This window comes from Ambystoma mexicanum, chromosome 13 (assembly GCF_040938575.1).
Source record: "Ambystoma mexicanum isolate Mex_15411 chromosome 13, UKY_AmexF1_1, whole genome shotgun sequence".
Classification (NCBI taxonomy): domain Eukaryota; kingdom Metazoa; phylum Chordata; class Amphibia; order Caudata; family Ambystomatidae; genus Ambystoma; species Ambystoma mexicanum.
The window spans coordinates 285,195,549-285,217,714 of record NC_090938.1 but is presented as its reverse complement, the minus strand read 5'-3'; the positions used below and the strand labels follow the sequence as shown (position 1 = coordinate 285,217,714).

The window sequence follows — 22,166 nt, the reverse complement described above, 5'->3', positions numbered from 1 at the left end:
TCTACTTGACAAGATTTCCTCGAAGGCTCTTATCAAGTCGGGGATCGAGCCCCTTGAGGGCTTCGATAAAGTCTTTGAAAACATTGATGCCATTACTGTCCAAAGCATTGACGCCATTAGCATCGAGACCATTAACACCATCATGGCCGAAACCAACCATTTGTGTCGAGTCCATCAACGCCTTTGCCCTCTAAACCTGCCATTGTCATTGAGGAGGTTGAAAACTTGCAAAACTTTAGCTAGGAAGGATTTCTTCAAGTCTTTGTCTTCAATTTATAAAGAACATGAAACTTCAGACAGATGCCCCTCCTTTTGGTTTACAGTATGGTACACTAAACGTTCCAGAATCCATGATCTCAGAAGATTTTAGGCTAAAAGACTTCTATGAAACACTTCAGTCAGCCAGTGGGATTGACACTTCACCAGAACTTGAATTTGATAAACTGGGTCCGTCAGAACCCGCTGATGCCCCATACAGAAATCTTACGTGTAGGGTAATAGTTTCTAGGATGGAGCAGGCCTGCTCCCCCATTCGAGCAAGATGACCTGACCGATATCCTTGATAAGGGTCCTCAGAAGGATCGGTACTCCCTTTTCATATTGCCCTGCAAAAAAGGTTAAAGGCAAACTAGGTAGCCCCTGAAGCAGGTCCAGCAGTGAATTAAAACCTCACCAGGAAGTACAGGCCATACAGTAGCGACCCTGACTATTTGTCTAACCATCCTACACCAGAAATCCTGGTAGTTCAGAGTGCAACTTCTACCTCTTAACAAGTAGCTTATCCAACAAGTCTCCCAGACAGAGAAGTGTTTCGACGCTTGGGCAAGGGCAGTGTTTTCTGCTGGGAGCATGGCTCTTAATCTGAAAATGCCACTTGTGCCTTAGCTAAATTCAATTTTCGCACTGTAGGACTGTATAGCCATGGCAACTGAGCATATTCCTGAAGGGGAAGAAAAGAAAGCTTCCTGAATATTGTAAGAGTCGGAAAGGACTCTGTGTGAGTCTCTTCAGTCAGGACTGCAGCAGACCCATGGCGGCAAGCACAGTAATACGCAGGTTTGCGTGGTTGAGGAAGTTCGGATTTGCACCGGATGTGCAGGCCAGGCTCCTCAATGTGCCCTTTGACGGCAACCAGCTGTTTTACAACAAGGCTAATGAAAGCCTAGAGAAGCTGCAGACCTCAAAGGCGGCAGCCAAATCCCTTGGTGCCGCTATGAGAGAGCCACTACCATCTCACCCTAGCAGATCATCTTGGAAGGGTAGGTCCTTTTTGTTTCTACTCCTTAGATGGAAGAGCGAAAGGACTGGCAAGTCAAAGGGGCCAAAGAAGATTCCTTTGTAGTGGTCGAGGGAGAGGTGCAAAGCCTACCCAGGCAACGGCTACTTTACCTTCAGGCTCTGCTTCAGCTTCCTCAAAACCTCTCTGAGGCCTTAACCCACAAGACCCTGGTGGGAAGCAGACTCTCAAAGCATTTGCAAGAATGGCCCGGTATCACTTCAGATGCATGGGCAGTGGAAACAGTAGCACAGGGTTACTGCCTCCCCTTTCTAAAAAGACCTCGAGACCATCCACTGGGGAGCCACTCATTCAAAGTTCCAGATCCCATCCTTGTGCAGGAAAGGTTGAGCCTGCTAGAGAAAGGTGCCATAGAACCAGTACCTGCAATGGAGAGGAACGAAGGGTGGCACTCTACTTATTTCCTAATCCCCAAGAAGGACGGAGGATTGAGATCCCTCTTGGACTTGAGATGCTTGATGGTTGGACCTTTCAGGATGCATACTTTCATCTGCCTATCCATCACAAGCACAAAGTACTTGAGGTTCGCTGTTGGAGGTTCTCATCAGTTTCGAGTTCTGCCATTCGGGCATCAGTAATTTCCTCAAGAGTCAATGGGTGGTTCATTGCCAGCTGCGCTTCAAGTAGCACCACCGGGAGTGGTATCTCTTACAGATAACTCTCCAGCCCCATATAAGAACAATTTCCTGACTTTGACTTTCATACCACCTATGGAATTCGCCATTGATTGCCCCTAGGGCAGTTAGGAGAAGTCCAGAGGGTCCCCTAATCCCTGTGATATGCTGCACACCCTTCTCGGATCTAACAGCATTAGCAAGGAGCCGGCCCGGTCTATCTGCCTCCCCGTACCGCCGTGCCTGAATGGGATAATGCAACAAACGAACCTTCCTATCCACCAATTCCATGAACTCCAGAAGGTTACCGTTGAGCAGTGCTCTATCATGCGTGTTGCTGTTTTCATTCTCAAGCTTCCTAAGGTCTGATTTCTACTCTGCCCAGTTCCTATCTGGTTTCCTTCAGAGCACCCGAGGTTATAGAGATCACCTCCCCTCTAACCCACACTTTGAAAGCCTTGCATACAGTGCAGTGATGCTGCACAGACCCTTCATATCTATTAAACGAATCTACAACTCCACTATGAAGTGTCTCCAGAAAGACTGGGTCTAATAGGCATGCGCCATGCGCCATGCGGGACGGGGGTGGCCAGTCCATCCAAAAGTACAGTCATTGTGATGGGCGCGTGGTCAGAGATTGTTCGAGGGAGAATTTTAGTCCTGTACCTGTGCCATTAACGTGGCCAGAACCATCCAATAGTCAATCCTGGAGTGGGCGTCGTGCACCAACGAGTAGTAAGTGTACTCGCATATACCAGGGTTGCGGTCTCTCCATGCGTCTACTGGATCAAGATGTTGCATAATATGCAAAACTGTGCGGCCTGCATTAGTTAAATCTCATTGTTTCCCTGGAGCGGTTGAGCACACAGTCCAGGAATGAGTTGAAGTCGCCTCCACAAATAATGTGTACAGGCTCCCACTAATAGCATACCCATCCCTTGGCTATATAGAACTCAGGGTCATCTAAATTTGGACCATATATATTTACCATTGTTGTATCGATGCCATCCAATTCACCCCATAAAATAACATACCTCCCTTGTGGGTCTACACAGCATTTGGCTTCCTGAAGAGGAATTGAGCAGTGTATCAGTGTCATTACACCTCTAGATTGCGATGAGTAGTTAGTGTAACCTTGTTGAGGACCCCAGGTAGCAACAAACACTTCATTAAGTATCCACTGGGCATGGGTCTCCTGAAGAATCACAACTTTTGGGGCGTGATGGTTAATGTATGCCAGCCATCAGCTTGCGTGATTTGATAGGGTGATTGAGACCACGAATGTTCCATAAAACAAATGAGATCTTATTATCTATAGCGTCATAGTTGTATCAGATGAGGGCCCAAATTCACATGGGTGGGGGGAAACGAAGGATAAAACTATTGTGTCTAATTGAGGAACAGTCTGCACTAATTTCAATATGGTACTTAACAGCAAAACTAAACTTGTGAAACCTCTCTGCCAATGATATACTTGTGTGTCATTAACCCCAAACTTGACACCATTCCTTCCCACCACCCACATAAATCACCCCCAACTCGACGATGGAACCCAAGAAAAAACAGAACATGATTGGACATACCCTGGGGTGCACCATGAGCAGGGAACAATACTTTTCAGATGGCTACACAATTGCAGCCATCCCCAGTTAACAAAATGTTTGTATCCACGTTTAAAAAAGGGGGAGGTCACGTTGATGTTGATCAGTCATTGTCCATGATATTGGGCTCTGTTAAGGATTTCAATCGGGCGACATACACCAGACCAGGACCCTCGCCCTTAGCCTTGGATGTAGCGCTCAAATGAGATGCCTTTTCTATTTATTTTCTGCAAATTCAATTTGAGATGGCACACAACCCGTCTCACACCCCCTCTTTACAAATACCCCGGGTCACAATGGAACATGAACCAGGCCGGTTGGTGGCAATGCAATATTTATTTTAACATTCAAAGAAATCGCACACATTTTAATATTGGGCAGCAATCACCAATGGGGTGATAGTTACAATGAAAACCACTTGATTAACCTTCTACAGAAACATATCCAACGCACAAATGTATAGGAGCACTTTTTCAATTAGGATAGATAGCATCTGAGTTAAGGTTTCCCCCTGCAAGGTTCCCTCAACCCACAATTCGAATTCTGAGTGGATAGAAAGAAGCAGCAGGTAGTCAGGATGATATGAGGCAGCAAATCCGACCTTCCCTCCCAAAAATAAGAGGCAAACACGGATTTTAAACCCTTTGCAATGGCCTAAAATGACACTCGGAAATTGACAAATAATTAATGTGCAGTTAAATCTGCGGCAAATATGTCTCACAATAGCAGGAAACCCCTAGCAATCACAAGGCAAGGTATCAACAAAGGCATACAGTTCAAAAGCAAGTTGAAAGTAAGAACCTGGTGCAGTCGAAATCGCACGTGGAAAAGTAGCATTTACACTTTTTTTTTTTTAGTTTTAAATGTCAAGTTTTTTTTTTTTTAAACGGGTGAAATATCCAAAATCGGAATGTGGTTTTTGGGCAGGGTGCTAGATGCACATCACAGGGACAATATGAATGTGAAAGAGTGACTATAGCTGAAGAACTGGATGAGATTTTCAAGGTGAAAAGAGGTTCAGTTTTGGTAAAATGAAGCAATTAAGAAGAGCAAATCAGTTTGGAAAGAAAGGAAAGGTTTTACTTTAATAATCTAGTTTAAGAAAGACACATTACAATCCCAGGTTAATTTGCAACTTAACCCTTTCACCCCTAGTTCAGATCTATGTGGGAATTTAAATTATTCAAAATATTGCTAAGGAGTTATAAGATGAGGTGAATGAAAGAATTGCGCTAACACTAGAAAAACAAGGACAGGGTGCACAGAGAATTGTAACAGTTTTGGACAAGTTACCTGGGTATGGATAGGATTATTTGGAGAGTAGAACAAAGACATAGTATCAAGATGGGGTAGGCTATGTGTTGCAATGGGAGGGGAAATGCTCACAATCCGCTCTTGGATTTGGAACTGCCAACCAGGTTCTGGACTCCAATGCTCGGGTCACTGGATAGCGGGCTCTCCTGGCAAAAGACAGCTGGGCAAAGGTCTGGTCACGGCACAGCGACACCTCAGCAGGATGGAGCGGGTAAGCAAGGCAAGCAGGCAGCACTGGCTCAACCACCTTTCCTTTTTTGCCCTGAAGTTAGTGGGATTTTGTTATGGGGTTTTTAGTGGGATTTCTGGATCGAGGCCTTACTGGATAGGATCAGCTATGCTTTGGCCTTGCCGGGATAGGATCATCTATGCTTTGGCCTTGCAGTAGGATCTGGAATCTTGCAAAGGTGGATCTGGAATGTCAGGATATGCAGGTGCTGGAAATAGGAGAGAATCAGGAGAGAATGTGTGTAGAGTTCAGTCAGCCACCCTTATTTATAAGCCATGGTAACCTAGGATTATATGGTGGGGCAGGCTTAGTTGGGCATACCTCTAAACTGGATTGGTCAGGGGTGATTGCTACCGCCTTCCTGTCAGCTGGTTGGACTTTTAGAGACATGCCATCAGCTTTATGATGTGGGTTTACTATGTACAGAACCTCCCACAGTTAATTTTGCCACTACCCAGTTTTAACATAAATGGCACATTTTTACAGTTGTGGCATTTTAACAAATTTCCTCGGCAGATTACATATTTTACGCAGAGCATTGCAGTCCAATTCTCATGTTTGTACGCCATTGTTTCACCCTTCTAATAATTTTTCGCGATTTTTAGTGAGAAATATTCTACCTAAAATTCTACAACTTTAGACGTTTATAGATTATCATAAGGTACCTTTCCATTAATTTTTAACGTTCCATCATGTGTCCTTTCCCCATGATTCACATTCTTTTGGCATTTGTGTTCCATACATGCTATGTGTAAAGACCGGTAGGGGGTGTCTGTACTTCTGCTCTCTATATGGTAGAGGAGAGGCACAGAGGACCCCAGCCAAGATTCTCTATAAGGTAGCAATGGACGAGCAATCAAGGCCTAGCTTCTCAGGAGGTGATGCGGGCTGGTTCTTAAGTACAGTGTAGTCCCCGAACCCCCATAAAGGAATGTCCACACACTGCATTACTGAAAACAGTCTTAATATAATTAATATTCAAAGGTATGTACACGATCACAATAACGCACTTTGTACTTGGAAGTCAATAATGATAAATATATACACGTCTAGAGTGGTACCACTAATGTTATCAAATCTCATTAAAGTGCATCAGCTGTACGGTGAAAATGTCACACAGATCAATAACGAGTAAACCAGCAATAGAGATAGGAAGGAACGCAAGATGGTTGAAACAATAGGCAGAATACTGACCCCTACCACTAGGCACAGTTCTGTGTGGAGATCTCCCCCCTCCCCCCACCCCACCTGGGCAACCTGTAAATAAAGATATATAGCACAAGCCCAGTCCATATAATGTTAGTCTTACTTCTTCCTATTAAGGTTTTACCCCTCCTAATGTACCTGGTGGAGTAGAGTTCTCCAACGATGCACCGACCGATCCTTCTTGAGTGCCTCCCTTTCAGGTGGGAGCCACGGATCGTCGAGGGGTGTTGGGGGAATCGACGGCCCTTCTTGAGTGCCCTCCCTTTAAGGCAGGAGTCGCGGGTCGTCGAACGTCCGACGGTGAACAGGGTGAACTATGGCAGGGAAGTGGTAGCTTCGTTCCTAGCGGTGCTCGTCGACGACGGAGCGTTGGCGTCCTGCAAGGAAGAGGCGTGCGGGGCACCTCGATGACAATAGTTCTGGACCGCAAAGAGATGATGAAGAACTGTGGCTCAGCAAGGGCGTCGAGTCGTCGGCGCCTCTGCGGTCTGTAGGTGGGGGGAATCCCACCGGTGGTACTCCTCGGCGCGTCGACGGTCGGGCCTTCTCCAGCGGGAGATAAGCGGGTGACGATGCAGACGAGAGCGTCCGATCAATGGAAGTTCTTAGGCAAACGGGAGCATGGCAGCTCCGGTCGGTGGCAGCGGTCATCGACAGTGGCGGACAACAGTCCGGGTGCTTTTTCTTGGAGTTCCGCAGCAGTCCCCGTATCGGGTCGGCAGCCTGTCGAAGGTCTGTCTACCAGGGAGCGTTGGAAAATATCAGCTGTGCATGATGGTCCCTCGTAGCTCGGGAAGAGGGCGCCTTACCAGGTCCTCTCTGGGTGAGTCCTTGGAGGCACAACAGCTTTCAAATTGTGAAGGAGAGCAACAGCAATTCTTCTCGTCCAGCAGGGCTTCAAGGTCAAGTGTCAGTTCATCCAGTTACTCGTCGTAGTGGACTTCAGCTTCTGAACACGATTCCTAGCAGTGAGAGGTCCCCAGATATACTGTTGATCTCCCATTCATTCCGCTGGGTCACACTCGAGCATCCAATCACGACTACGGGCATTCATGCAGGCAGGCAGCCAATCGGGCACACAAGGTATTCAGGCCATTCACTTCTCTCCAGACACTCACTTATGTGTATTGGGACAAGTACCGAGCCATTCAACACTCCAAGCTGCATTCATACCGGTTTCGGGCAGGATTGTCTCAGTCATTGTGTCAACCACCAGATACTAGACACCCACAACACAATGCATATTCGTCATACACTCTATTCACCCAGGTGCCACCCACAGGAGGTACCCACAACATACATCACCGGGAAGGCTCCAGCTAGTCTGACTGGGCCTTCACAACAACAGCATATATGGCACTTCCATCCAACAGCCAGTCAGGAGGAAAGGACAGAATCAGGGCTTCCCAGGACTTTGGGAAAACAAGGTAATGGGTAATAGAAAGCAAGAGGCCACCGGGGCCATCTTGGTTTTCCATCAGGAATCAACTGATCCTAATGGCATGACCCGGGTATCCCAAAATGGAAGATACGCCGCGCACCTGTCACATTCAGCATGGAGCTGCCACCAGCCCATACCCTGCTCTGTGGGCCACCCACAGGTGCCCAAAAACATACACTAGGGGCACAGGGTTGTACCCCCACCCACGGGTGCCATAAGGTTATCCCACAGGTCCGTTCACCAACAAAAAGAAAAAGAGCTGCACCGCCAGGAGTCTCACATGAACTCCTGCGCGGAAAACATGACAGAACACACACGATAATAAGCAGTAAAGGACAAGGATACGGAGGCCCTGTCCCTCTGATGCATTTCCAGCATCACACTATGGACGGCCACAAAATCTTGTTTAGAAGCCACAGAAATCACATTTCATCTGTACAACTTTTACATTTCGGCGCTGTCCGGTTACAGAATTAAGTCTTGGCAATTTATTCATCAAATAGTATTTTGAGACAGCCGGTCAGCCTTTATCCTTTAACTGGGACTTTTTTTTATTGTTTTTTATTTTTTTTATTTTAATTTTTTTCTTCAGCAGTTGCCACCAACTGTCAGCTCAGCCCAGTATCGCCATGGGGGTTTCCCAGTTTGATTGAATGTTTGCCATTTCACACCTAGGTGTCCCAGATCTATTGTCTCAGCCTGAAGCACAAACAAAAGTCTGATGAGCTTACAATCTTTCTTTGTCCATTCAAAGTTTTCAAAGGTGGCAATTACCATGTATGTGTCCTAGAAGTTTATGGTGGCTCCTGGTCAGCCAAATGTCCCTTGAGCCATGACAGAAAACCTGTTTGGCTAGTTTTCAGAAGGCAGTCAATGTCTTTATTTCTTATTTTATTTTTGTTCTGAATCCGAAGCAAGCCTGTTACATAAAACATCCCATATGTTTCCCAGCAAAATCCCCTTTACATTGCTAGGCAAAGACAAGTTTTTATTCAACATTGTACTTTTAAAACAGGCATTTTATTTTGGTTTGCAAAAGCCCATTTTGACACAAGGTAAATGCTGCTGGGATTTCTCTTAAAATGTTTTCTCTTCCATCTGAATTTCTCACATGGTTCTGCAGCCATAGTCAGTTTCTATTATACAGCAATTTGTTTAAAACAGCCAGGGCCTCTTTGAAGCATTGATTTTTGACATGTTGTAACTCAAGTCAAGCGTTTTTCTGTGTAGCTAAAAGTAAAGCTGTGGATTCCCCACATTCTGCAGATGGTCCCCAAATTTCAGAGGGCCCAGTGTCTTCCGGCCTTGACTTCTTAAGGTTGTTTAGCCTCATGGCATCCTGCATTTTCTTGGGGCCACAGGCTCGTCTAAGAATGAGATCCCTCCAAGTTCTTCTCAGGACTCAGTCTCAATTCTCAGGCAAGATGTCGGACTTTCTTCAGGTTTGAGCAGAGTCGCGCATGATCGTTTGTGGTGGGCCTGGGAAGACAACATTCTGAAGAGAGAACCTTTTTGGCAACCATGGCCAGAGATGGTGAAGGACACCTGTATATGTATCATTATGTAAATATGTAACTCTAACCTTGAAGAAAGGCGTCCAGATGCCTTTGGCCTAGGCGTGCTATACAAATAAAAAAATACAAATCCTCACGGGATGGGGAGTAAACGCCAACGTCTCCATCAGAGTCCAAACTACACATCAACCTTTTGGAGCGGAGGGCGATCAGACTAGTGCTGAAGGCCTTTCTGGCCTCTGTACAGGGAAAGAATGTCCTGATAATGACGTACTACTTCAACAAAATAGGAGGCGTAGGCTCACAACCACTGGGCAGAGAGGTGATGCAGCTCTGATTCTGAGCAATTCAAGAAGGAATCTCCCTATCGCCGGTTCACCTGGACAGAAAGGAGAACATGGCTGCAGACGCTCCTGAGCAGGCAGAACAGTCTCTCAGAAGTGGGAACTAGCACAGGAAGTCATTGAAGAGATCTTCAGCCGTTGGGCAACCCCTCAAGTGGATCTTTTCGCGACCAGGTTCAACCGGAAGTGCGAACTGTTCTGCTCCAGGGAATTTCCCCCACGAGGAGCTCTAGGAGATGCGTTTGTAGTGGACTGTGGGTTTCCACTCCTGTACGTGTTTCCTCCAGTTCCCATCCTTTCTCATATGATCGGGAGGTTGATAATGTTGGGGGAAATCCACAATCCTAATTGCCCGGATTGGGCCAGGAGGACCTGGTACCCGGACCTTCTGGACATGTCCATCTGCCCACCAATGCGTCTTCCTCAAAGAGAGGGTCTTCTCTCACAAGAGGAGGGTCTGGTTCCCCATCCAGAGTTCAAAACACTCAACCTTCATGCTTGGTTTCTGAGAGGTTGAGATACAAGGATTGGGACCTCCCGGATGACCATAATGGAGATTTTGCTTACGGCCAGAAGGCCAGCAACAAAATGCTTGTACCGCTGCCTTTGGAACAAATTCTGCAGCTGGTGTAGGGAAAAGGATGTGGACCCTTTTTATATGCAGTACACCTATGGTATTGTCATTTTTGTTACATTTGGCAAATCTTGGGCTCCAGATTGGGACCATTAAAGGATACTTGGCAGCGCTTTCAATCTTCACGCGCACGTCGGAGGAATCCTACTTCAAGATACCGTTAGTCTTACAATTTCTGAAGGGACTTACTAACGTGTTTCTTCAATCTCCATTTCAGGTTCCGAATTGGGACCTTAATCTTGTTCTAAAATTCCTCATGTTTGCTCCTTTTGAGCCACTCCATTCGCGTCCATTAAGATTGCTGACCTTTTAATTGCATTAACATCAGCCCGCAGAGTGAGCGAAATTCAGGCCTCATCTTGTAAGCCTCCATATACTACCTTCTTTAAGGACGGGTTAGTTCTTAAAGTCAAACCAACTTTTCTGCCAAAAATTGTATTAGATTTGCATTTATCCCAGAAAATTACCATCTTTTTATCTGCCTCCACATCTTGGCAAGGATGAGGAAAGGCTGCATAGAGTTGATCCAAGACAAACGCTTAGCTTTTACATCTCTAGGATGGCTAAATTACGTCAGGATGACCAACTTTTTGCTGGATCTACAGTTCACAAGGTGTGACTTGCAGTCAGTAAACAAACTTTGACTATATGGATTATATTGGGTATTTTGGAATGCTACAGATTGGCTGAGAAAGATGCCCCAGAAGTCCTTGGAGCCCATTCCACAAGGGCCATGGCAATGCCTTCTGCTTTAAAAAGGGTGGCGGGGGGTGCTAATAACATGAGATTAGTTTGGCAGCCACATGGTCTTCCATTCACGCTTTTAGTAAACATTGCTGTCTGGATATATCATCGGGCCACAAAGGAGGATTTGGGAAGGTGGTTTTACAATAAGTCCATGACAAATCTTAAGAGCGCTTCTAAAATTGTAACTCCCTCCTACAAATCTGACACTGCTTTGGGAGTCTATCAAAAGATGATGAATACGTGGGAGGACACAATCAGGTTAAATATCCCTGGTAACATTCTTTCAATTGGATGTTCCTCCCACGTATTTGCCATTGCCCCTCCCAACCTAGCCTGCTGTAGAATTTCCGTACTTTACACTTTACTCTCTTTCAAGGCCTTACACCCCAGCGGCACTTACTTGAGTTTTGCTTATTGCACTCTGCCCTTCCCTCCCCCTGGCACTTCTCCTCTCCCTTCTCTCACAATCTGAATGACACAAGGCCTAGTAAGATCGTTTGTTTTGTTCCCCCCTGTCCTCCCCTTCCTTGTCTTGCCATGCCTAGAAACACTTGTGTACTGGCGCGTTATAAATTACTTATCATATCATATGAGCACACTAATGCCTGTAATTCTGCAAGAAGAAAAGGGGCATAGAAACAGAACTGTAGCTAACTGGCGCTAAGCGTGCTGTATGTACCAGTGATGACGTCAACATCGAGACTGAAGCCCTCGAGGAAAATTAAGTCGACTGCATCGACGCACAGCGCCCTCTGCTGAATTTCTTTTACAAAGCAGCTGAAGCAGGAGGCGAATATATCAAAAGATACGTGGGATGCACATCCAATGGAAAGAAACTTGTAACTTGTTCATCTTTTCTATTACATGGACAGAACCCCATGTGTACCATTTGGTAAGGGAGAGACGGTGGAGGAGCTCAGGAAACGGGACGTGGTGCTGCTAAATTTCCACAAGGGGCCTGAGAATTACTGGATGACATGGTGGGGAAAATAAAATAAAAAGCAAACTGCAGTTTGGCAAATTCATGCCGCTAGCATTTTCAGTTACGATATCAAACATATTCTGCTCCCTAGCTTCAATTCAGTGCTCTCGCTTACCGGTGGCAATGGTTTTGGCATTATGGCGGTGCATTGTACCACCAAATGCAGCAAAATCAAAAAGTGACTCCTGCTGCCGAGTGCTGTATTTAACCCAGTGTACTGAAACTAGCGCTTGGCTGGGTGCTAATAACCTTATTGAAGCAGACCCCTCACCTGCCCTGCCCTCCGTGCCGTGCTTTGCTCAGCCCCATAAGTCTAACGTCGTGCTTCATGATAACCGGTATTACCCGAGGTTCGGGTAATAGTATTTAAACTGTCCCCACACCAACCCCTTCTTGCACGTGGCCTTTTCCGAGTTAGGCACCACCTCACTTGATGGTATGGAAACCATACTCTGAAAAATATAGTTACCTTTTATTCGTTTTCCAGTTCTTCAGAGTTTTTTTCCTTGCTGCAAAGTAGTGCTTTTCGAAATCCAATTTGTAGCCTAAATACAGGTGCACGCCATCCATAAAGGTATACTTTCAAGCTAGGGGGAAATTACTGTACCCCCAAGCAACCTTCCAGAGTATACTACTCCTGAATCTTGCGTTTACTGGAATTCTTCATTTTTAGTTATTTGCAGAAACTTATTTTACTTAATCTTAAACATTCATTTTTTGCAAAGTATTTATACTGTGTGCTGTTCAAAATCCCATGCTGTGGCATAAATGATACAGTAGCATCCCAATTAATTTAGCTTGCAATGTTGTATAAATGTATTGCTGGTGCACAGATGTTATGCTCTCTACTAAAGTTGCTTCCTTTTGTGTTTTTAGTACTTCATCTTGGGGCTGCTGCTGTTTCCCATCCGGTTCCTCCTGGCCACGATCTCGCTGTTCCTCATGTGGCCCTTTGCTGTGATGCGAGTGGCCGGCCTCTCGGAGAAGGAACTGCGCGAGCCGATCACAGAGCGAAGAAAGTAAGTAGAAACAAGGCATAGCAGGAACTTGTGGAAGGAAAAGGGGATTGAGCGCTGATTTGGTTCAGCCTAATGAGTACCCTTTCAAAGTTTTTTTGTTTTTTTTTTCTCTCGCATTACTCATTTTAAAGTAAGGCATGTAGTCTACATATTGTCTATTTTAAATGCTTCTGATTTTAGGAGGGTGAATATGTTGTCTTTAAACTTTTCATCAAAGACCATGCCAAGCTGCACAACTACTGGTCATGGTAAGTACTACTTTGTTGCTATTAATTTTGCAGTCGCTTTAGTGAAGGGAATGTGGCTCGTTGATCTGCAATCAAGCTCCTCCATTTTCTTAGAAATTACCAGATTGAAAATAGTGTTGCTGTTTATCAAGTTAATTGTCCCGTGATTTAAAGGATTAGTGCGCTCAAAAATGCCAATGTCCAAGCGTTGGGGTATATGGTTTTAAGCAAACTGTGATTGATTGTAAAAACATTTCCTCTGCATCCTACCTTAGTTTTCCTCACTTTTACACATGCAAAATCAACGAGTCGGGCGTGGCCATCTTGCGCTAATCTTATCCGTGGATCGATTGCCCTAAGAGTTTAAGTGCCCCTGTGGCACTAAATCATATCACCCGCCCCTGAAGCTGATATCACTATTCCTAGCTATATTCTCCACCTATTTTCATGACGTTACTGGGCAGCGTAGCCAAACGAGCCCAGTCATCACCTACGTCTTAACGTCAGTTGACGCAGAACCCGAAATATCAACACACACATCCTCTCCCAGCACGGCGCGTCCCAAATTGGAATAGAAAACACTGTTTTTAAAGGAAACATCAGTACGCTGCAACTTATGTGCTTTTATTTCACACACAAAACGCTGCGATAACATCAGCTGATTTCGAATAAGCACCAATGTTTTAATGGCCTTGGGTTACAGCATCAAAAATGAGGCACACAGTGTTATATTCGACGCACCTTGAATCGCAAGGCTTCAGCATCAGCCTATTGCTAGACCGTAAACGATGACAGGTTGCACCTTTTCGCTGGTACCGCCAAAGGACAATCGTCCCACATCAGTGTAATGGAAATCAATCAGTTTAGGCATATCTAGAAACCATTTGTCGGTACCTAGAAACTGTGGCATTTGCAGAACGGCATAATGTAGCAGTGTAGAAACCATAATACAAATATATTTTAGTAGCCGTTCTTTATTCAAATGTATCCATTTTACCCTGTAATTCTGCACCGGGTGAAACCTAATAACGAACACAAACAATGTAAACACACAGAAAACATTGCGGAAAGTTTGAGTCTACGATGGGTTTAGAGGTTAGCGCTGTGGAGTATGTATGGCCCCCAATGGGATGCAGAAGCTGATGGAAATATTTAACACATAGATGGCATTATAACAGAATATTTGCAAGGAACTTGGTGTTGGTGACCCCAAGTTCCCTGGGGGAACCCAGACGTGGACTCCATACTCTCTGTGCTCGGAGAGGCACAGCTCCACCTCACTGATGAGGCCCAACAAGGCTGAAACACGCGTATGGGGTTGCTGTAGGTACTCTTCTTCAGAAGGGATATGATATGGCGTTTATAACGGGATAAGGGAATTGCCATAGTATTTTGGTGCTCGACTGCCCATGTGGGCGGGACCAATACTGATAAGCAAATGGGGATTTCCCATCTGTAAAAGGTACATTGAGCAAAAGGTGATGGCTGTGGAAACTCAGTGCGAAAAAAAACACAACAGGTTATCATGACATGTTCTTTCTAGAGAAGGGCACATGCTACCTTGTTTAAGAATGTAATGGAACTGGCAACATTAAATTTGGCTAAGAGAACCAAGTCTCCTTGGAAAATGTTCTGCACCCGGCACATCCAATAATACATCGTTCATAGCACACCCCGATATGCCACGGGACGAAGTGGTTTAGATGTCACTAGCCTGCATACTGGTTGTGTTAGCGAGTCGTCTGTGAATAATAGTCAACAACCCATAACAATGTAAGCAAGCAATACCGGTCAGAAAATGAAACCTTTACTCATTAGTCTTTGAACTGTACACCCATATAAATTATTAGTAAATATTATTCCATATGCATACAGCCTAAATGCCGTTTTGAATCGCATTTCTTTTTGTTGAAAAGTTCAACTTGCATTACATTTGGTAGTACCATTCTTTTGGCGTAACACAGAGTGTCCGCTCAGAACAACGGTTTGCGTAGAATGAAAGTAACTGTTACAATGTCCAGTTTCAAAATAGTGAATGCTATCATTTCTGCCGGTATTCAACACGTTCTGTCTGTCAAGCCATGGCGATTCCTCCCTTTTGTCCAAGGTTGAATAACAATTGAACCTTGTTTAGAGCGTGTATGCCTGGTAGCTTTAGTTTCTGTGAAGGAAAGACACAAAAACTAAAACACACCGTACAAGACTCCTCGCTGTGAGCTCCCCAAAAGCAACATCACACGAAGTGATCGTCGCTCCATGGGAGCGATGAGCACGGCCGACCAACGTGGTATTTGAAATGTGCATGAAAAATAAACGAATTGATTGTTGTATTTTACCAATGCCGTATGATCATGAATACTTTTTTTAACCATCAATAGTGCTAGTGATTTAGTTATTTTAGTTATTTTTGGACAACACTTACACTGAAGGTAAGGATATCATATGATATTGCATTTATAACGCGCCTATGCACAAGTGCTTTAAGGCTCAGCGAGGCAATGCAGGGTGAACAGAGGGAAGACCGAGACAGCGATCTTACTAGTGTTGGGAAGTAGACAATACTTGCCCCCCCCCCGCCCCTCTTTCGTCACTCTCAAAACATAACCTATGTAATAACCAAGGGGGAGGTGTAGCCAACCCCTGCAACATTCCGTTACACCACACCCCATCGCAAATAACACGTACACTATAGTTTCTAGCCCAGTATTAGGAAACCATTTTGAAAATGCCCGTATGACCTCTTTCTACTAGGCCCGAAAATCCATCTCTGTACAAATGCAGCTCTCGCATCCCCAGCGCCTTGCTCAGCCAGCTCACACCATTGCCACCTCTGCGGAAGCCCTGTTCTCACAGAGGAATGTGCTCTGCGGAGAACGTGAGACACTGACAAGTGAGAAGCCCAAGTGCCCATTCATCTCCACTAAACTGCCTGTGCACTCACAGCCTCCACCCCGCCAGGCCAGAGCCCACCAGCTCAGACCCCGCAGTTCTGACCCTCCCGTGCCCTGATCGGTCAAGGACCAACATCACAGCCCTAATCCTATGTAGTAATATATTCTCCCTAAAAGCAACACACATCTACCTTTATCCTGAGGACCCAAGCAGGCCAGATGGCAGATCAAACCATAAGGGTGTGCATCTGGGTACAGAGTTTGTGGTATTAAATATATTCCAAAGGGTAAAAGTTAGAATGCCAATATATTAGCTCATGTAACCAAAGTACCCCTATTCATGCAAGATTGTATGTCTGCCATTATTTATACGTTATCAGTTTCTGTTAGTTTAAATGGATGCATTGCTCCCTTGCCCTGACCTTCACACCGCGTAGATGAGCCCAGCTGACTCACGTGTCCTGAGCGCGACTGAGAAACACTGAGATCACGCAAGTCCAGTGGAGGGGGTGGGAACTGCAGGGCAAAAGTGGGAGGGGGCAGTTGGGGCAATAGGGCCTCCCACAATGTGCCACCAATAATGGGAGAAGAAGAGAAAGGAGAGAGCACAGATACCATATGTAGATTAGATAGTTTTGGTGAGGGAACGACAAAGAGTGTTGTTGGGGGTTTGCCTGGAGGAAGCACTGGTATAGGTATCGGCGATAGGGAGGCCAGGATTGAAGAACAGGATGTCCTTTTTTAAACTTCTTGCTACCTGATATAGTGAGGAGAGTAGAATATTCGACAGAGAAGCATTTGGAAACAATAGGAGAGACGGAGAGAACCAAACAGTAGGTAGGTTGTGGAGAGAAGAGGAAGAGTGGTGGAGGGTTTAGGGGGAACACATGGGAAGGACACAGGTCTGGGCTCATGAAAAGCAAAACCCAGTTATGTTATTTATGGGGTTGACACAGGTCGGGCGATTGATCATTGCTATGAAAATCTTACCCACCATAGGCCATCAACGCTGGTGCTATGAACTTCATGTGTGGATGTAGCTTGGGTCTAGCAGAGGGATTTACAGACACCAAACCTCAGTGTACCTTTGCCTGATGGCAAATAGCCATTTGCCTATCAATAATTCAGAAACCCAAATGGGCAGTGTTGCACCGATGTGCTTGGGCAATTCTATTTTGAAATATATCACCAATAGCAACTACAGACATGTGTCTTATCGATCGAGGACCAGTAATATAAATGAAGGTAGGGCAAAAGATATACATGAATGAATCATACACTGTATTAAATTAGCATAATTAAATACTTCCCAATACTTTTTATAACATTGAAATTCGACTTTAATAGCATTCGATTGTTGATGTACAATATACAAACATCGGTGGAACGTATCCCAAATGTTAAATTGAGCATATTAAGAAATCTGCTACAAATCATTTATACCGGGAAGCCAACTGTTCCAACAAGTTCAGCTTTTGGTGGACAGAGCTCGTTTGCAATGTTTTGTGCCATTGTATGTGTCCTAGTAACAAAATCAGGATCGATTCCATGCGTATGCATGGCCAACACAGTCCAAGTGAGATCTTTCCCAAAATCGAATTGGCTTTCTGGGTATATTGGCTTGGCCACCCAACTACAAGGCCAAAGCATTGGTGATACTACTCCAGGGCCCACTGCAAAACCCAAGCAGTGCTGATCTTATTCCCAGCAAGGCCTCAATTCTGAAACCCCACTAAAATCCCCAAATAACCAAAGGGGAAAGCTCTGGTGTTTTTGGGAAGCATCCTGATACCACTAACTGCATTCATCCTGCCATCCAGCTGACCTTTAGTATCCGGTGACCGGAATTGCCATTCCAGTCCAGTGCCATCCAGTGACCGTAACTGCCCAGCAGTTTGCCAGGTGCTGCCGTGTAATGACCAGAACCCTTGACGGTCCAAAATCCCAAACTAAAAGTGGACTGTAAGTATCATCCCTACCCCATAGAAATCCATAGTCGTCTTGTCTTGCATTTGTCCTTATCTCACTCTGTCATCCTATCCTTATCCAGCTAACTTGTTGAAACTGTTAGAATCATTCTTGCAACCCTGCCCCTGATTTCTAGTGCTAGCGCTATCTCTTTAGTCATTTGGTATTGTGTAAATCCTAAGCCATTAGTCCTATTTCGAGTAATCTGGCTGGTTTCTGCCAGGGTTGGGTGCTGGGGTGAGGGGGTTGAACTCGCGAATCAACCTTGGACCTTCTGTGTCACTCCTTGGTGGCCTAGCCTGAATTCTCTAGTGTAAAGTAAAACTGTTCTTGTCACAACTGATTTCCTCTCCGATTTCGCTGCGTCATTTTACTCAAAGCGCACCTTTTTATATCTTGAATAACTCATCCAATTTACCAGCTAAAGACTTATTTCACTTCCATATTGGTCCTGTGCTATATCTCTATCCCCCTCTAAATCAGTGTATTTCATCCGTTTTTATTAAAAACCGTTTGGGTAATTTCAGGCGGGAATTACTTTCCACTCATTTTCGAACTGTATGCTTTTGGTAATCCATTCTTTATCATATCTTGTAAAGCGCACGGTCGCCCGAAGGCATCATGGTGCTTTGTGATTGTTGCTTTAGTGAGGAATTATATTTGCTTCAAGGTTTTTAACACACATTCGTTATTTTTGTCCATTTCCGAGTTTCATTTCATAACATTGCAAGGGGTTTTTCTCTCTGATTTGGGAGGGAACTTCAGATTTGGATTCTGTTTCCTATTTCTCATTCCTGATTACCTGCTGCTTCTGTTTATCCACTCAGAATTGATTTGTGGGTTGAGGGACATTGCAGGGGGAAATCCTAACTGAGGTGCTATCTTTCCTAAATCAAAAAGTGCTCCTATTCCGCTGTGTATCTGTTCCACTAGAAGGTTAAACCCAGTGCATTGCTCACATTCTCATTGTAATTATCACCCCATTGGTGATTTCTGCCCCATATTAAGTGTATGATTTCTTTTGAATTTTAAAATAAACAAATATTGTATTTTACCAACCAGCCTGATTCATGGTCCATTGTGACCCAGGGTATTTGAAAAGGGAGTGTGATATGAGTGGTGTGCCATCTCAATATTGAATCAATATAAAAAGATAGGCATTTCGGTTGTGCGCTGCATACTAGGCTGAGACCAAGGTGTGTCGCCTGATTTGAAATCCTTAACAATTGGGCTCAGTAGGTGCTTGTTTTTGGGGGGGGTGCCAACGCTTCTATTATACAAGACGGGAAGGATACGCTGCTTAAGATTAGCTCAAAAATTTGGGGTGGGGGGGCTTGGTGGAGGCCAAAGTGGGGAAAACACTAGCCCTTTGTTTGGGGGTTAGTTTTTCAAGCAACTAAGGAAATACATTGACCTCATTAGAAGAGGCTCAATCTACCTTAAAAGTATTTTCCCGACAGGTCTTCATGAGTGCCGGCTGTAGCAGGGGGCCATATAGCAGACTGGTGTTTCCCCATCAGTCGGGTCCCTTCTCATAGAGGCCGGTTGAGGCTTAACTCATCCCACAAATACTTAATCCTTCCCCAGAGATCCCAAGGGGGCAGAGCCATAGGATTCAGAGGCGACTGAATTAGTTTTCTTCAACCAGGTTAGGTTTCCTGCTCCTTCCGGAGGATCCTGTGGTTAGGGGGTGGGGTGGCACTTTAGTTTCTTAGAAAAATATGGTTCTTGTTACTGAAGACCTTGGGGTTTTTCAAACGAGGCACAGCTTCAGGTTGGAGTTATTACCTTGCTGGAATTCCCGGTAAAACAGGCAGTTGAGGGGGTGGTGCATCACCTAAGGCATTTCACCAGCAATATTTTTCTGGTAGCGAAGGAGGATAAAGGATTTTGTCCTGTCATTGATCTCACTGAATAAAATTTTTGTTTTGTATTTAAAAGGTGGAGATGACTGCCATTTTTAAAGTTTGAGTGAAGCAAAGACCCATTGGCAAAATGTGTATCCCAGATGCACTCCCAAAGGAGCAGATGCTCTAAAAAGAAAGTAAATGAATACATTCCATGATTATGATGTATTCATAATCTCAAGAACATCTATATTCAGTGCAAGACAAAAATCTTCAACATCCAAAATCTACATTTCAAAAAAGCCTTTTCACAGAAAAAAACAATAAATTCTACTCTCTCAAAAATAAATTACTTGTACATAGTTAATTACTGACAATACACAAATGATGTATAGCTCCCACACTTGAACATAAAACAAATAGGTTATAATAATACACTCCTTATTTTAGGACTAACCACTTGTGCTAAATATAGAAAATTGGGACAGCCATGTAATCTTCTGCTGTTCCCGACGCGTTTTGTGTAGAACAAGCTATCCTTTCTCAAGGGCTACTTTGAATCCGATGGAGTCCTGATTTTCTGGTAGTGGCAACCTCCCATGTGGCCTTTTGTTTTACCTCTACGCTTCCTCCTATGAAAATTAGGGAAACCTTTTCCCTAGACCTGTAGACCAATCTTCCAAGCTTGGTCTGCCTTGTGATACTTATGAAACTGTCTTCTCCACTTCCACCTATCAATCATCCAAAACTGATTTGCCATTTAAAACCATTTAAAATGTTTAGTTAAGTTTTTCAAACCAATCATCAAAAATACACTTCCTTTCTCAGAATTACCAAAATACTGGGACTACTAAGAAGGATCAAGCAATTCAGAATGAAGGCGGCCACAAGCACAGCAAGTGATTGTTGTTGATCGCATACACCTGTGCCGGAGAAATTTAAAGAGCAGAAGCAGAGTGTCAATGTCTGCTGCTGGCAGGAGAGCTGCACCTCTCCACGAGGATCGAGAAACCAAGGCTAAGACCGCTTTGTGGAGCCATGCAGCTGACCGACCAAGAAGAAAGAAGCTATTGCACGAGCAGGACACCCTGCAGGAACGCCAGGAGCCGGCGAGAGACTTATGGGTGTTTACAGGTGACGGAAAGCAGCGCTTCACTTACCGGAGCCTGGAACAAAGCAGACTTGTCAAATGGAAGCCGCAAGAGACCGGAAAAAAAAGAGAAAGCGGTTGTGAGAAGGTAGCCGGCAGAGTACCTTCAACAGCTTACCGCAGCAGAATCCAGGAACACCAGCAAGAGCTGGCGAGTCCTCCCAGAAATTGTGGGGACACCAGGGCGTATCGGTGGCCACACGGAATGCGAATATTGTAACCAAGGCAACAGAGAGATCGCAAAAGGACTTATTGTAAAAGGGTGAATTGAATTACGAGCAAAACACTTGCAAATATGTGAATGTGTGAGTTTCCGCATGTACTTGCATTGCAAACAGGTTAATATATCAAGAAGATGCATTATCCAACAAAGTATAGGTGCAACTCTGGGAGAGGGCAGAGGCCCTGTATGAACAGAAATCCTGGCAGCAGAGTATTCCAGGGAATTGCAAGTGTGTAGATACAGGAAGCCCTGGCAGGAGAGTACACCAAGCAGTCACAAGAAATGTATAGAGGAAATATCAGGACTAAGAAAAGAAGTTGACCAGGAAAGGAGGAGCAATACCATGGCAGAAAAGTATGCCAGAAATCCTGAAAGAGACCGAATTACAAAGTGTTTTGTGTGTCACTGTTGTGGGACAAGAAAGACACAAGGAACTATGGTTTATGAAACACCAGAGAGTAGAATGTAATCCAGGGGAAGGGAACCACCCTCTGGAGCAAGGACCTTTATCCTTGAACTTTTTTGTTGGAGCCATTTATTCTTCCTTTATGAATCCTTTTCTATACCACCCAGGGCTAAAGACATTTCCTCTTTTGCCTTCGAATTTAGTTTATAGTGTGAGGGTCAGAATAGAACTTTGGACGCAGGAAAGTTTGTTTTGGACATTCTGACAAACGGATCCTTTGTTTTTGGTTTAGATGGGGAAATTCCTTTTAGAGCAGGGTCAGAGAGGCATTTTCGCATTCCTTTTATTTTCAATTAGTCTTTAACCAAAATCATGGCCAACTTGTCTGAGTTTCATTGCTGACTCCTCACACTACACAGTTATGGGACCAACTGTTCATTTATTTGGTGACGTCCTCATGGGTGAAACTGTTGGAAGTTGCTTCCCATCATACCCAGATAACAGTGTATTTG

The 22,166-nt window shown here is 44.7% G+C and overlaps 1 protein-coding gene across 4 annotated transcripts in view; it reads left to right on the top strand.

The window, feature by feature from the left end:
• The window catches only part of LPCAT4 (lysophosphatidylcholine acyltransferase 4), a 2,084,283-nt gene that overhangs the window by 51,296 nt on the left and 2,010,821 nt on the right, over positions 1-22,166 (top strand). For all 4 annotated transcript variants that reach the window (XM_069633760.1, XM_069633761.1, XM_069633763.1 and 1 more), the window contains exon 2: positions 12,800-12,942. In XM_069633760.1, coding sequence (XP_069489861.1) covers positions 12,800-12,942 — 143 coding nt within the window. The remainder of the gene's footprint in view (positions 1-12,799; positions 12,943-22,166) is intronic.